The sequence below is a fragment of the Pectinophora gossypiella genome, chromosome 16, assembly GCF_024362695.1.
Source record: "Pectinophora gossypiella chromosome 16, ilPecGoss1.1, whole genome shotgun sequence".
In the NCBI taxonomy this organism is placed as follows: Eukaryota; Metazoa; Arthropoda; class Insecta; order Lepidoptera; family Gelechiidae; genus Pectinophora; species Pectinophora gossypiella.
Genome location: NC_065419.1, coordinates 7,077,840 through 7,092,945, shown reverse-complemented (window position 1 = coordinate 7,092,945; position 15,106 = coordinate 7,077,840). Strand labels below are relative to the sequence as shown.

At 38.1% G+C, this 15,106-nt stretch overlaps 2 protein-coding genes across 2 annotated transcripts; one reads left to right on the top strand and one right to left on the bottom strand.

Annotated features, from left to right (window-relative positions):
* Nucleotides 1-1,250: 1,250 nt before the first annotated feature.
* On the top strand, nucleotides 1,251-9,696 carry LOC126373564 (polypeptide N-acetylgalactosaminyltransferase 3-like). The gene is made up of 7 exons (XM_050019726.1): nucleotides 1,251-1,427; nucleotides 2,086-2,231; nucleotides 2,478-2,575; nucleotides 3,518-3,698; nucleotides 6,308-6,446; nucleotides 7,020-7,205; nucleotides 7,670-9,696. Exons 1-7 carry the CDS (start codon nucleotides 1,413-1,415, stop codon nucleotides 8,705-8,707), a joined length of 1,803 nt encoding a protein of 600 aa, XP_049875683.1. The 5' UTR covers nucleotides 1,251-1,412; the 3' UTR covers nucleotides 8,708-9,696.
* Nucleotides 9,693-14,782, bottom strand: LOC126373595 (uncharacterized). The gene is made up of 3 exons (XM_050019781.1): nucleotides 14,416-14,782; nucleotides 10,643-10,852; nucleotides 9,693-10,180 (listed from the first exon to the last, which is right to left on the bottom strand). Exons 1-3 carry the CDS (start codon nucleotides 14,456-14,458, stop codon nucleotides 9,969-9,971), a joined length of 465 nt encoding a protein of 154 aa, XP_049875738.1. The 5' UTR covers nucleotides 14,459-14,782; the 3' UTR covers nucleotides 9,693-9,968.
* Nucleotides 14,783-15,106: the final 324 nt, after the last annotated feature.

Sequence of the window (15,106 nt, the reverse complement as noted above, 5' to 3'; positions counted from 1 at the left end):
GTTTTCATTGTTTCTGTCCGAATTTAACACAAAAAAGAATTCATACGATGAAAAAAAAATACATAAATGTATAGCTGGCAGTTTGGCCATTACAGTAATAAGCGAAAATTCTAAATTCAAAATTAGAATTTCATTTGTTTATCTTATAAACGAAATGAATCACTGTTTTGAGACAAATGTGTGTTTAGGGTTGGAGTACATTTAGCGTTTAAAAACTAAAAATTGGCGCCTATCCTTAAACTTTTTGTTTTTTATTTCAATACTGTGACTTTGGGACGTCTGAAAAAAGGTTTTTTTTCTAAAACGTATGGATACTTCGCCCACAGAAGCCGCCCAAGTTGTAGCATTGCTGGATTCTGGCCTTAGTCAGCGTGTTGTGGCTGCAAGACTGCATCTAAGCCTGTCATCTGTTCATAGAGTCTATAAACGTTATCGGGAGACTGGTTTGTTCACGCGCCGTTCAGGATCTGGCAGGAATCGGGTCACTTCTGAGCAAGATGATCGATTTATTGTAACAACTTCTTTAAGAAATCGACGCCTTAACGCTTTTCAACTGCAGCAGCGGCTTCGTGTTGTACGAAGGGTGGCTGTAAGTGACTCTACAATTAGAAGAAGTTTGAAGGATCGTGGACTGGTACCGCATAAGCCAGCAAATGGGCCGAAATTAACTGCAGACCATCGAAGAGCGCGCCTTAACTTTGCACGTGAGCACCTAAATTGGTCATACCTACAGTGGAGCAAAGTTCTCTTTTCTGATGAGTGTAAAATTATGCTGTATGGTAACGACGGAAGGAACAAGGTCTACAGAAGAGACGGAGAACGCTATGCACAATGCTGCATTGAAGAAAAGGTCAGCTATGGTGGCGGTTCGTGGACGGTTTGGGGAGGAATCAGCGCCGACGGTAAGACAGAGCTTGCTTTCGTGTCTGGGCCACGTCTGCCTGCACTAAACTGTCATCGGTACGTCGAAGAGTGTCTCGAGCCTCATGTGATGCCCTTTGCACATTTTATTGGCAACGGCTTCATATTCATGCACGACAATGCTAGGGCTCACACCGCGGGCGTCGTACGTCCCCGTTTTTATCATAGTATCTATAAAAATAACTCGGTACTGAGCCAGACGTCCACCGCCCCTCGCCAACTTTACTTAACAGCTTAACGACTAACGTTATTTAACGTTAGTGAGGTTAGGGTTTCCAAAACGTATTCTATCAGCAGGATGACATTGACTTATGTCACTTTTGGCGTTTTGGCAGATGGATGAAAGGTATGAGAGTACAACACGGAGAAAGGCAGGTGATTTGCGGTGATTCGTTTTTTATTTACTTGCAAAATAATGTGAAGGAAAAGGTTTATAAAAGTTTTATAACTAAATTAAAGAATATAATCTACATATCCTGTTTAAATTTGAAATGATTTTAAGAAAGGTATGTTTTATTTCACAACTTTACTTTTGATTGTACAGGTGGCTACTGTAACTCAAATAATTGCTATAACTAACTAAATACTTATGTTTTAAATAATGTAAAAGGCAGTATTTTAAATAATTTTAGTCCATGTAAATATTTGGAGTAAAGCTTTAATCGTTGTCGATATAATTACAACATTTTGGACAAACTATGTACTTTGAAGATTCTTGGCCTACTTATTCTCTTTTGGTATTAAATTTTAAATAAGTAGTGATATAGACTTAATAAATCATCTACCAACTCTATAAACTTTATAATGTTGGTAATGAAATATACTTCAGAAATCCCGGGATCATAAAAGAGTGTTGGGATTGAGGTTTCTAGTCTAGCCCCAATCCATCTGAGAATTTCAAATGGGGTCCATCCTTATATGACTGACCTAGGGATCATGGTCTTAGGCTGTCTGTAGGACAGCCTTTGCCCAGCTGTGGACTATAGCCTAGATCATGTAAGGTCTAATGACCCTTTGCTATATTTATTATTTTTTTTATTTGTAATTGGGAAGCATTATATACCAAGTCTTTCTATTTATAATGTTGTCTGTAAAAGTTTCATTATGTATTGCTGTATGTGTACCTAAATAAATAAATCAATTTCAAATAACATTTATTTTCAGGATTTTTGCCTGTCACTATGCAGAGGGAGGAAGAAAAAGATTGTCACTCTAATAGCAATGTTAATATTTTTAATAAATGCCATGTTTTATGTGAGTCTAGAACTATACAAATTGAAAACGAAAAATAAAGAACCTTGGTTCAAAAGGTAACTATGATTGGAAAACTGGAAATTATAAAAAGGGTTTAAGCTGAGGCCTTTGTCAACAAAGGCTGAAATTAAAATTGAACTTTGATTTAAAAAAAAAATACTCAATAACCAGACCTGTTAAATCCTACTGGTTAGGTAAGCGGACCCCCATGAAATATAGGAAAATGATGATTAATCTTAGATCTAGAAATGGATTATTGAGTAAAAGGTACAATTGATCAAACTTCTTTTATCATATTCCAGTTTACACTTTGATGAAAACTCTTATGTAGATAAGAGCGGAATGAGGGTCATAGTTGGACACTATGTTGGTGGCAGCGCTGGAGGAAATCTCTCAGAAGGTAGTACCAATTTATTCCAATTAATTTTAAATAGCTAAGGACATAAAGTACGGAAGGGAAGGAATTCGAATGTTTCTTATAATTTTAACCTGCCCTGGCAATGGAAATGAGTGGAAGTTAACTAAGGTATATGGGTAATGCAATATCTTCTATACTTAAAGGTTGCCTGGAAGAGATATTGATACTTAGCAGTAAGGCCGCCTATTAAACTCTTTCTATTTTTCTTTTATTTTGTATCTTCCTTTTTGTGCAATAAAGTATTTGTTATGTTATGGTATCAATTTAATGTAATGAAGGAGAAAGGTGATTTGATATCATACAGTATGTACATCATTTAACTTCTTTAACATGATGACAAATATTAGGAAATTTACCCTATTTGTCGTAGCGTGAGTGACATATCTTTCGTCTCTTTCATACTTAGCTGTATGTTTTTAGTGTGAAAAAGACATCTCTCGTATCTTTTCAACTAGGCGATATTCTATTTTGTTGTGTCTGTTTTGCTGTCATTTTGATCATGCTACTTTAAATAGGGGGTAAGGTGTTTTAAGTTGCTAATTTACCCGCAGTAGTATTAAGTCCCTGATACTGTAGAATCTGATATAGAATCAGAATCATTTAATCAATGTAACTGTTATAGATAAACTTTTTAAAACTGATAAATTTTTGAATCTACGTCAGTATAATAATATTATGCACGGCAACGGCGACGCGCGCGCCGCGATTTTTATCGACGGTTATTGCCAATAGAGAAAACCCAGTACAGCTATAAAGCCCTCGATATAATTCACGCGCGCGCGGTGCGATTGCTATGCCGCGAGTGCTGTAGTTGGTAGAAACATTCTTTAAGCCCGCTTTAGCTCACTTTAACTTAAGTTTTTCGTTGTATATTAACTGTTATTGTCCTTTTTTTAATTCATTCAGTCCTTTTCAATTTTCCAGAAGAAATAAACGCCAACAACTATTCGCCAGTGCCCGGGGCGGGGGAGGGTGGAAGACCAGTCCAGCTGTCTCCACGCGAGCTCATCAGGGCAAGAGAGCTGTATGCCCTCCACTCGTACAATATACTCGTTAGTGATAAGATATCCATTAATCGCAGTCTTCCTGACATGAGGAGTGAAAGGTAACTGAATTGAAATTTATTAGCTCTAGAGTGGTATAAAAGATCTTAAATAAATAATTTTATTTTATTTTATTTTTATTTAAATAATACATCATCAACAGCCTATATACGTCCCAATGCTGGGCACAGGCCTCCCCTCAATCAACCGGAGGGGGCTTAAATAATACATTGTAACAAAAAAGTCCATCATTCAACCATATAGCATGCAAATATTAAATAATTTATAATTAAAGGAACATGCTTTAAATCTAATATTTAATAAATCTGTCTGTTAGAATGTTAATCTTCTTTAGTTCTTGACTTCTGTTATATAGGTCATATTATTCACAGGCAAAATAAAACACTGCATCACATATCATTTTTTAGATAATATAAATTGTTATCTTCAACATAGTCATAATATAAAACATAATTGATATACTTAATAAAATAATAATCATAAATATTATAATATTCATCTAGTAATATCCAGATTCATTTGTACCTATATGTCAATTTTGGAACGGTTGTTGAAGAGAAATTTTGTGAATAAATAATATAAGTAGATATTGAATATGTACGTTTAACCCTTGCTGTAGTGTCAAAGTTATAACTCAATCACAATAGAAGCAATATAATTTTTAGAGTTAATCTACTGTCTTATCCAACCTATACCATTATACTTAACACAATATACACCCAATATACTTCTTTTGTTACTCCCCCAATGATCGTAACCAATCCTAATCTTACACCTATTCTTACTTGAGACGTGAAACCGATGTTTCAGATCGCTTTGTTCCTCTCAGCAACACCGTACGACTCCACCCTCTAGCTACCCGGCTCGCCTTTCTCAACTACAGCGTCAACCCTTACAGTCTTTCCAACCCCTACAGTTTTCCCACTCACTACACTCACAACACTCTCGTCGGTCACGACCTGCTCCCACGACGTCCGATGGGCAAGTCCTCGATCCTTCCGTTCTCTCTAACATTTTTCCCACCCGTTCTCAAGTTGTTTTTTTCCCAAAAACCATTAAGCTTTCTACATCTGCATTGCATATGTTAAGTGCAATCATTCCTATACTTTATTGCCAACAATCGAGTCCTTTGTATTTGGTTGGAATGCCCATTTTGCTAGCCACTTAGACAAAAGTTACTTCTAATATTTTAATTTATTTGACGTTTTGTTTTTGGCTTTAGTATTTCTTATGAAATGGTTATAAAAACCTTTTCAAGTACCTACCCTAGAGTATGGGATTCCCATGGTGTAAAGTTCTTCGGAATGCGTATAAAAAAGTAACACACTTAATAAAACAAACATAATAATATGTTCACGCCCTCTTTCCCTATCAGGGTAGGCTCTCCCTTCACTCATCGTACCAGCCACCCTTTGCTTCTCCGATTCTTACTCCGAATATTATGTTGGTTATTGGGGTTGGTTCCGTTACAGTGTGTTGGTGTCCTTTATGAGAGATAGAACACAACTCGTGGTAGGTGATCGAGGGCGAATAAAGTCAACCGAACTCAATAATATAATGGGAGTCCCGCAAGGCTCCTGTTTATCGAATATCTTATTTACCATACCTTAAAAGGTGCAGAGGTGTTCATATATGCGGATGACGTAACCGAAGTGGTCACTGCAGAAACTGAACGTTCCGTGGAAATAATGCACTAAATAAAGAAAAAAACATGTTACATGCGGTTTAACTTAAATGGCCGGACCCCAAAAATGCTGAGCGTCCGTTTGTACGCGTCTCGGCCGGGCTTGCTACGCACTGCATTGTCTAGCCTTCACCGCGACCAAGAACATAGTCAGAACGTGCTATTTTGCCACGGTGCATTCTATACTAGCATTATGATACTGAGGTATGGGGTCGAGGGGCGGACTGGGAGCGCGCATTCAGAATGCAGAAACGCGCGGTGCGTAGCATCGCTCGTATCCCAAGCGACGAGTCAGCCCGTAATCATTTTAAAGAATTACGTATTATGACCTTGCCAAGTATCTTGACCCTACAAGTCGCCATGTTCCCTTATACTAATACTGATGCGTTTAAACGTAAGGGTGCTATAGACACTCACAACCTTCGCAGCAACGCCCACCGCGACCGGCTGGTGGCTCCTGCCCACAAGCTGGCTAGGTCGGAGCAGTCAGTGTACGTACTAGGCCCATCAATATACAACCGCCTACCCCTATCTATACGAAATGCACCATCATTGCAATGTTTTAAATACAAAATGAGAACCTGGCTACTAAACCATAACTTTTATTGTTTTACCGAACTCCTAGACTTGCCTCTATCGACTTCATTTTAATGAACTAGTATTTAAAACCGAATTACACAATTTGTAATTTTAGACAGATTTATTAATGTAATTACTTATACAATTTATTTTTGTTGGAATAAGTAATATAATGGAATAATTGTAATAAACACACATACATACATATGATAGGTTGTGAACTAATATGACCTGCAACGAATGTTATCAAATAAATTGTCATTATCATCATTATGACAACGGCTGCCGTTATGCTATGTTATGTTGTTATGCCAACAGTATAAAAGTACTGCCTTCAATACTGTACGTGGGTACATACTAATACCTGGTTTTCCTCTCTGTTTCCAGTTGTAAGCAAGTACAGTACAATATAGATAGTCTGCCTACAGCAAGCGTCATCATTGTGTTTCACAATGAAGCTTGGTCAACCCTCATGAGAACAGTCATGTCTGTTCTACTGCGGTCACCGGAGTCATTATTAAAAGAGGTAAGTAATTATAAACTTCTCTTTTGGACTTTTCCGGCCAAGTAAAAAAAAACTTTGCTGAAAGTAAAAATAAATGCTTAGTTGTATTATTACTCCTTGAGCTCCCGGCCATGTTGTAATGGCGATTCTATTCCAACATGATGTATTTGATCTAAATTAGTAATTCTTTGTTTCCTCTACAAATTTTGCAATTTATAGCGGAATATTCGAATATTATAAAAGTGAATATAACTCAGAATCATGGTCTGAATCATTCCTCTCAGTATTCGTTACGATGTAACTTACACCCCGTACAAGTACGTACATGTAGCCATATAAGTACTAGGGTATAAGTGAGACCGTATTGAATACTGAGGGGGATGATTCAGACCATGATTCTCAATTGATATCATATGAAGGAATTTCCTGTAAGAAAAGTGGATTTTAGTGGTTTTTTAAATTTATTTTGCGACGGAAAATTCCATTTGATATGAACTAAGATTCATAGTCCCAATCATCCCTCAAAGTTTTCGTTACTATGTCACTAACTTATAGGTACTTTAAAATTTAATATTTTTATCACCATTATTCCAGATTATTCTAGTAGATGACGCTAGTGAAAGAAAGTATCTAGGGAAAGAGTTGGAAGATGCAGTGGCTAAGTTGGACAAAGTTCGATTGCTACGTAATAAGGAACGCAAGGGGCTGGTCGGTGCTAGGCTTATGGGCGCGAGGACTGCATTGGGGGATGTGCTGCTGTTTCTAGACGCTCATTGTGAGGTACACATGATTTTATGATTATTATGAAATTAAGCATGTTTTGAGGAAAGGTGTTTTGGGTTTCGAAGCAAATGGAATTCTATAGTCTCTGCTTACCCCGATGGGAAATAAGCGTGAGTTTATGTATGTGTATGTATGTTGAGGAAAGGTCTTGTCGGTATAGATCGATATGACAATAAGGAATTCAGGTGTGAGTTTATGTATGTATTAATACATTATGTATCCGAAGGAAAGGTTCAAAAGTATTAAAAGTGGTCGAAAGTTGTCTTCTGATTATTTTTGGCTCTGACCACCTCTATAGAGATACGGGCGTGATTATAAGTATGTATGTATGTATGTATAACTCGTTTGAAGAAAAAGATGTAAAGCCAAATAAGCATATTGTGTCGAATCTCGTTCTTTTGCATCGGCAAGTTAGCAAAGAATGTTTCGGTTATCTCGTAAAGTATGATATCTCGTTTCAGGTGACACCGGGATGGATTGAGCCTCTATTGGACCGGGCAGGGAGCGACGATGTGTTCATCTGTCCCCATATAGACTTACTATCAGAGGACACTTTAGCTTACACGAAAAGCATAGACGCGCATTGGGGCGCATTCAGTTGGCGGTTACACTTCCGATGGTTAATGCCCAGTACTGAAGTGCTATTGAAGAAGTCAGAAGACCCTTCGAAGCCGTATCCTACTCCTGCGATGGCTGGTGGACTATTTGCCGTAAGGAAAAGCTTGTTCTGGCGATTGGGTGGCTATGATGAAGGTATGCTCATATGGGGGGCGGAAAACTTAGAATTGTCTTGGAGAGCGTGGCAATGCGGCGCTAGGGTCGAAATCACATCGTGTTCGAGAGTCGGGCACATATTTAGAAGGCACAGTCCTTATAAGTACCCAGGTGGAGTCGCCAAAGTATTGAACGCGAACTTAGCTCGGGCAGCATCCGTTTGGATGGACGAATGGGCGGACTTCTTCTTCAAGTTCAATCCGGCTATAGCAGCTATCAGAGATTTACAAACCGTAGCAGATAGGGATCAGCTCAGGAAAAACTTGAAATGCAAAAGCTTCAAATGGTATTTAGAGAATGTATGGCCTCAGCACTTCTTTCCAACTGACGATAGGTGGTTCGGGCGGATTAAGAACGATAAAGGAGCTTGCATAGGTGTAACTGCTGGGACCCCAGGGTTGGGGGGTCCGGCGGCAGGGGTCCACTGCGCCAGTGACCTCGACCTTGAAAGGTTAGTGGTGTACACTCCAGAAGGCCGAATCATGGCGGACGAAGGCTTATGTTTGGAGCAAGGAAATGGTCGAGCGGTGTGGAAAAGTTGTAGTGATAAAAAGAAACAAATTTGGCAGCAAAAAGGACCAAGGTTGAAGACTTCTAGTGGTCAGTGTTTGACACTAGTTGTAGCCAATGATAAACACGGGGTCGGGGATCCTTTGACAGCTAAAAGGTGTAGGGAGAAGGATACAGGACAGATTTGGCATTTTGAACGCGTGCCTTGGCGTTGATGTGATATAAATGTTATTTTAGTTGCAAGTATTGTTAAATTAGTGGCTTGTTAACACAGGCAAGTTATCGGAGATTTACGGCAAAATGCCGTCAAAGTATGTTTATTTGAAAACAAAATTTAAAATTAGAATCGCGAATTCAAATTTGATATTGAATTGAATTTGATTTGATTTTTTGAATTTCGATTGTTTTGTTATAGTCAAAATTTTAATTTTAAATATATACAGCATAATGATGCATCACTTTGTACTTTTTTATCAATATTTGGAAAGATGGCCTAAAATAACATTTTATAATAACCTTGCCTAATAAACTTACCGTGAGATAACTTTTATATTTGTAATTAAGATGTTTGTACTTTGATTATGTGTAAATTTATTACATGAAGAGGTCAGCAGAGCATGAATTTTAATTAATTTTCTATTAACCTCTTACCAACATTTTTTAATATAATATTCCAATCACATGTGATAGTATTAGAAACATCTCTGTTGACTTGTCTTAGTAAATATAGAATGTTAAAATCGCCTCGAATGTAATAAGATCTGGAATGTTCTGTACAAAATCTAGTACATATTCGCATTTATAACACGAAGTACCTGTGATTGTAACTTAGTAAATAAGATAATTTAGATTTATGTATAGGAAAGACTATTATTTGTGATTATTATTTTTAGGTTCAAAGTATAATTTCAAATTATGCAATTTTTATAGAGTATATTTAAGCGCCTAATAATTTAGCTTTTTTAAATAAATTTTATTAAAATACTCTTTAATATTAATTGGATTTTTGTATTGTAACTTCTTTTTTATGTTTTTTTAACAATTATTCTGCTAAAAAGACTAGTCGGTCACTTTTTTATAACAGATTATTTTTTATTCTGGTTTTGCATTAAATGTTTGCCTAATTTATTCATAAAGGTTGTGTATCTCCCATATGTAGTAACAAAGCACTGAAGTTCAAATTTTAAGAGAATAAACATATATGCTTCTATTAAAATGTTTGTATTTTCTTACTATAACAGGTACATAATATCCTCTTTAAAGTAGGTACATACAACTAGTATTTGATTATTGTTATCTTTTATCATACATAACTTCTACCCACAAAATAATCTACTGAGTTATGTCACACATAACGTTTTAAAAGTAGTCTTAGTATAGTAACTGCCTGACATTACAAACTATATATTATCAAACACATTTGTACCCTTAACAAGTCTAGAAAAAAACGTATAAAACATCCACACAATTTCACACTCATCTAAGCACAAAGTATGGTATAACGCTAAATAAAAGCACTAAGATTTGCACATGCGCCCGCGCTGAAGAGTTGCAGTTGTTGCGGTTGCAGATGGAGCACCGCGCGTCGCTGTGACCTCTCGCTCGCTCCACCGCTACCAGACCGAGACAGACTGAGTCCACCTGCGCTCTGGGCACGCAGCCGCGTATCACGTCCACTGTGTTGCCAACTGAAAAAATAAGTGACGTTTTAGTTTTTTTTGATAGAATTGCGTCTGTAGTTTGTTAAAGCTAGTGGAAATGGGAAGCATACTTGATAAGACAGTAAGACATGGTTCATGAAGTCAATTCTTGACTATATCTAGTCATGATCACTTTGACCAATTAAACCGTGGTTCAGGAAGGGGAAATGTGAATGAATCATCATATAAAACAGGGTGTTAGTGACATCGTATTTTTGCCTAGTGACATGAAATCATATACCTGTATATATAAAAAAATAGAATGTATGAATGAATGAATGTGTAGAATGGAAGAATATTGTATGGAATAAGTATGACCACAAACGCGGTTGTAACGTTTACTCAAATTGAAACTGCCGCACGCCACTTCTGTCCTGCTCTTGCAATCCGCAACCATTCCTGACATTCGTTCCAACTGCTCCAAGATAGATATGATGATGGAATACTTACAAGATTTGTCATCTGGCGTAGCGACCATCTTCAAGCACCGGTATTCTATAGGTATCCTGGAGTCTGTGTGTGGTGGGGGGTGCCCGAGGTTGTGCACCCATTCCGGAGTCACCCAGTTTGACGGTTGACAATCCTTCACTGTACCTGTCCAGATGATCTCCTCTGGGTGGCAGCCGAGACATCTCTGGTAGAGGCAGCTTTCTGATGCCACTGGAAATCGCGATTTGACACGTTTAGATTATAATGATATGTGGTTTAGGTACGTATATGTATAGGTTATGATTATGGAACCCATTTAGAAATAACTAATCTTTCCTTTAACTAATTTTTCGATTAGTTTACGGCCACCGAAATTTACATACATAAACTCACGCCCGTAATCCCTAATGGGGTGGGCAGAGCCACAAGTAATCAAAGACAACTTGCAGCCACTGTTGATACGAATTCCAAAGATGGATATGATGAACCTTATGGTGATAAGGGATCAGCCTATCGCCCATAACATTAGTCCATCATGTTAGAGGACACAATCCCTCTGTCGGTTTTTACGACATGCCCGGGAAGAGAAGCAGCTGAACGTGTTCTATGTTTTTTATATGCTCCCAGAACAGCATAGAAGCAGAAATTTACCTATGTATTTAAATATTTTAAAAATGTTGTTTACGGCTATCCGGTATGAGTTTTATGTGGCCGCAACTTAACCCGATGAAGTTTTAGTTTCCGGGTGGACCAGTCTTGGCTGATTTTGCCCCCCCCCCCCCCCCCTATTTCGGCGCCCGGTGCGGTGGCACACCTCGCACTGCCCTAGGGCCGACACTGACTGGGGTAGGCAGCATATTAAGTATCCACACTTCACCGAGCTTGTGCATGTCGCAGACATAGAATGAAGTATTACCGAAAATGATTGCGTTTCTCCTATTTCTATAAAGTACAAGTTATTTTTATGAAATACCCAAGTACCTACTGTTATTGTGACGCTTATAAATTACTAAATAAGAATCATTACATCGATCTCGCATTTAAGTACATAGATATCTATAATCTGAACCGGTGATTGATACGTTCGTAATAGATATAAGTAAAGTATGTCTGTCGACATTTGCAGCGGGTTATGCGCGGTTATATTGACTTGCAGGTTATCAATTGCATCGCAAAACCTACGGTTGCAGGCACACGGTATCAACCTGTCATGTTATTCTTGACTTATGGCATTTTGCGCGTCCAATGCATGTCCAATCGAATTGTTAGCGGCCGCTTGATCGTGGAGTTAAGAACTGTATTACGGGAGAAAGAATGAAAGAAAGCCTTTCACAGAAACAACTTCATTGGTTTTTTGTTAGTACTCTATTATTACACCGCTTTTGAAGGAGCTCGCATCAGTATTGGATCTGATCAACACCAGGTGTCAGAAATGCCTCTGATTACACAGGCCTTCATGTCCTGATGCTATGCTGGAATATTCAGTCCCTAGCGTCGGACAACAAAATTACAAGTTCGAAAGGAAAGTTCATCTCCGGAGACGCCTCCACCGTATCCATTGCCGCGCTCTGATAAGTCCTGAATTTCCTTCCTCCCTCATTGCAACCGATCGACTTGTCCGCCGTGTAATGACTGCTTCGGAGCGCAGTTTACGTTTGTTTTAACCGCTGCAATCATATGTCATTTTCTCGCGTTTCGCGCCATTTTGCCGGCCATCAGACGTCGTGCCGATCCACTCGGCGCGTACGCACGTAATTATTGAAAGCGAGAGAATCCGCTCTCGATGCGTCGGTATGCCGCGCCGCGTCCAACGGCCACTTAACTGGATCGGGTTTTCTTTCGCTTTTAAACGAAGATAGCGTTTATCATATTACTTGTTGCGCTCTCCCTATAAATATGTCGAACCTATACTTAAACGGTTTTTATCGGTTAATAGTCTTATCTTTTCTGGAAAGTGAAAGAATGTAGCCGGTAGCGGATCGAGACATAATACGAGAAAGATAATATCGGTACTTTTAAATGTGTTTTTAAAGGCAAAAGTTTTGGCGTGCGTTAACAAAATGCACTGTGTCATATTGCTTTTAAGATGCTTTTTAACCGTTTTGCATATGCGATTTTCCAGCTGCTTCTTTAAAATAAGCACGTCTTGCTTTTCATGTCGGCACGATTATGTACGTGACGTCTTCTAGTTCATCTGATCGAGAGAAGTGTCACAGAGTTGCAAATTCAGGCTCGTGTAAGGCAATAGTTGTTTGGCTATCGGTGCGTAAAGATCTGGCGCGAGAAAGTGGTTGATAGGCGCCTGACATAATTGCTCACGCCGGCCGCCGCCGCTGCGTACGCGTCTCTATTGTAACACTACCTCTTGCGATAGTGGAACAAATCAAGCCTGCAATGCGGATATTTGCACTATTGGTTTATTAGGAGGCGACCAGGGGGTTTTCTAAAAAACAAAACATTGCTATGTTTAAAAATTAGTTGCCATTACGCAATTTCTTTCCGATGCGCAAATGTCAAATTGCAATAATTATCTACTTATTGCTTTTTAGATGAATTGCTTCAGTGTAGCCTTTTTTTTAGTTGTCTTTGATTACTTGTGGCTCTGCCCACCCAATTAGGGATTACGGGCGTGAGTTTATGTATGTATGTAGCCTTTTAAGATATGAAAACATAGTTTTAGTGTGAATAATGCGATTTAATTAGGTACTTATGGTAGAAAAAGTCTTTATAAGTACCAAGCTTTTTCAGAATGAAAAAATATTCGCTCTCGGTAGCTACTATACTATCTCTATTCGAAGTGGTATTGCTTGGATATACTTAGTAAATGATTATACTCTGTTCCTTAATTTATACTCTAGTCCTGCTTTTAAAAAATTAAATAGAATAGAAACCCATAGTATAAACACCACTATCGCTGTCTACATACAGTCAAGGGAACGCGGAAAACTTACCTAACCATTTCGTAATGAATAGAATAGAATAACTACCTGAAAGTCCGAAAATCATTTGCATTTTTTGGCTGTTAATAGATCCCAGCAACCGCAATAACTTACCTATCATAACTTCAACAAAGTTAACAAATGTGTAAACAGCGAACAAACGGTTCTATCTAAAGTAAAGCGATAATATCGCCACTTATCTGGCAACAGTGACCCAAATACGTAACGAGTGATGGACTACACAATCACTCGCCCACGCGCGTTTAGTCGCGGCGACTGGCGACATGTTTCTACATCAACAATGTAAATACAATTGTCAACAGAATAAATAAATATTTATCTACAGGCAAGATGAGTCGGGCAACTATTGTTAAGTGTGCGCGGGCGCGGCGTAGCAGCCGATTTGAATTAAATACCTGTGACGTAAGCAATAGTTTGTTTTTCAACTGCTTGCATTCAAATATGAGAGATAACGTTTATCGATGATTTATAGATTAAATACAAGTCACTTCACTGTTTGTTTTATTTATAATGCCGAGCGTGTTTTTTGTGAAATCTGTAAATTATTTTATTAATGAAAATTGTGAACTCTTGTTCTCATTTATTATGTTTAAGCCTAAAAATATGCTGTTACTCTCCTTTAGATTGCTGTGCCCAATCTGGGTCCATATATGTTACTCACCTTATATTACCAACCTCCTACCATGTGGAACGCAATAAATGATATGATTATGATTATGAATATCTCTAGAAATTGCTAATGAGAAAAGCATGATGAACGGTACTGTGTTGAGAATAGTTCATTGGCCAATTTTCGTTAAAAAGTTAGTAAACAACATAAAAAACGACGCTTACCAAATGACAGCAAACTTGTAACACTCGCGAGAAAAATTAGCATTTTTCTTTCATCAAAACAGAACTGAGAAAAGGAACGTACTTAGTTATAACACTGTAGCCGTTTTGCTTCAAGCACGGTTTTTATCGTACTAATCCACAATGGAATGGTTTTTATCTTTTGAAAACGCTCCGTTATCATCTAGCTGTAAATTATTGTGTCGTTTCACGTGAAAAACAAAGGCCAACGGAGCGGATCCCTAAAATAAGGTGTACGACTATAAATTTTCTTAGACGTGTGAGTGAAGCGTGCGTGCTAGAGACTAAAATAAATTCGTATCTGCCATTAATTCCGAGGTTCGAATCCGAGCGAACTGTTTTCAGTAATCCATTAACTCTTGGCACAGGTTAGCTATCTATTGCTGAATGGTTTATTGGACAATCACGACAAAGTAAACATATTGATTGATCGTGTGTTTGTAGTAGTGGAGACATGTGTCATTAGTACGTTCTGTTTGTAAAGCATTTGTAAAGTATGTATATGTCGGTCTGTGTAATTAATTTGTTGTGAATGATAGTATAGAACTCGAAGTCTATATTGCTGCCGGGCAGGAGTGGATCTAGCGTTTATGTCACTGGTGGGGGGAGCTGGTCACCAGCAGAGCTAACGTGCGCATCGTGATAAAATTGTCGATCGATTCGATAAATTTTG

Excerpts from the sequence above, each read along its gene's own strand:
- LOC126373564 (XM_050019726.1), top strand. Across the intron at positions 2,232-2,477 it reads AAAGAACCTTGGTTCAAAAG|TTTACACTTTGATGAAAACT; the intron begins GTAACTATGATT and ends ATCATATTCCAG. Across the intron at positions 6,447-7,019 it reads CGGAGTCATTATTAAAAGAG|ATTATTCTAGTAGATGACGC; the intron begins GTAAGTAATTAT and ends CCATTATTCCAG.
- LOC126373595 (XM_050019781.1), bottom strand. The coding sequence starts at position 14,458 with ATGCTAATTTTTCTCGCGAGTGTTACAAGTTTGCTGTCATTTG. Across the intron at positions 10,853-14,415 it reads TACAAGTTTGCTGTCATTTG|TGGCATCAGAAAGCTGCCTC; the intron begins GTAAGCGTCGTT and ends CGCGATTTCCAG. Across the intron at positions 10,181-10,642 it reads TACGCCAGATGACAAATCTT|TTGGCAACACAGTGGACGTG; the intron begins GTAAGTATTCCA and ends TTATTTTTTCAG.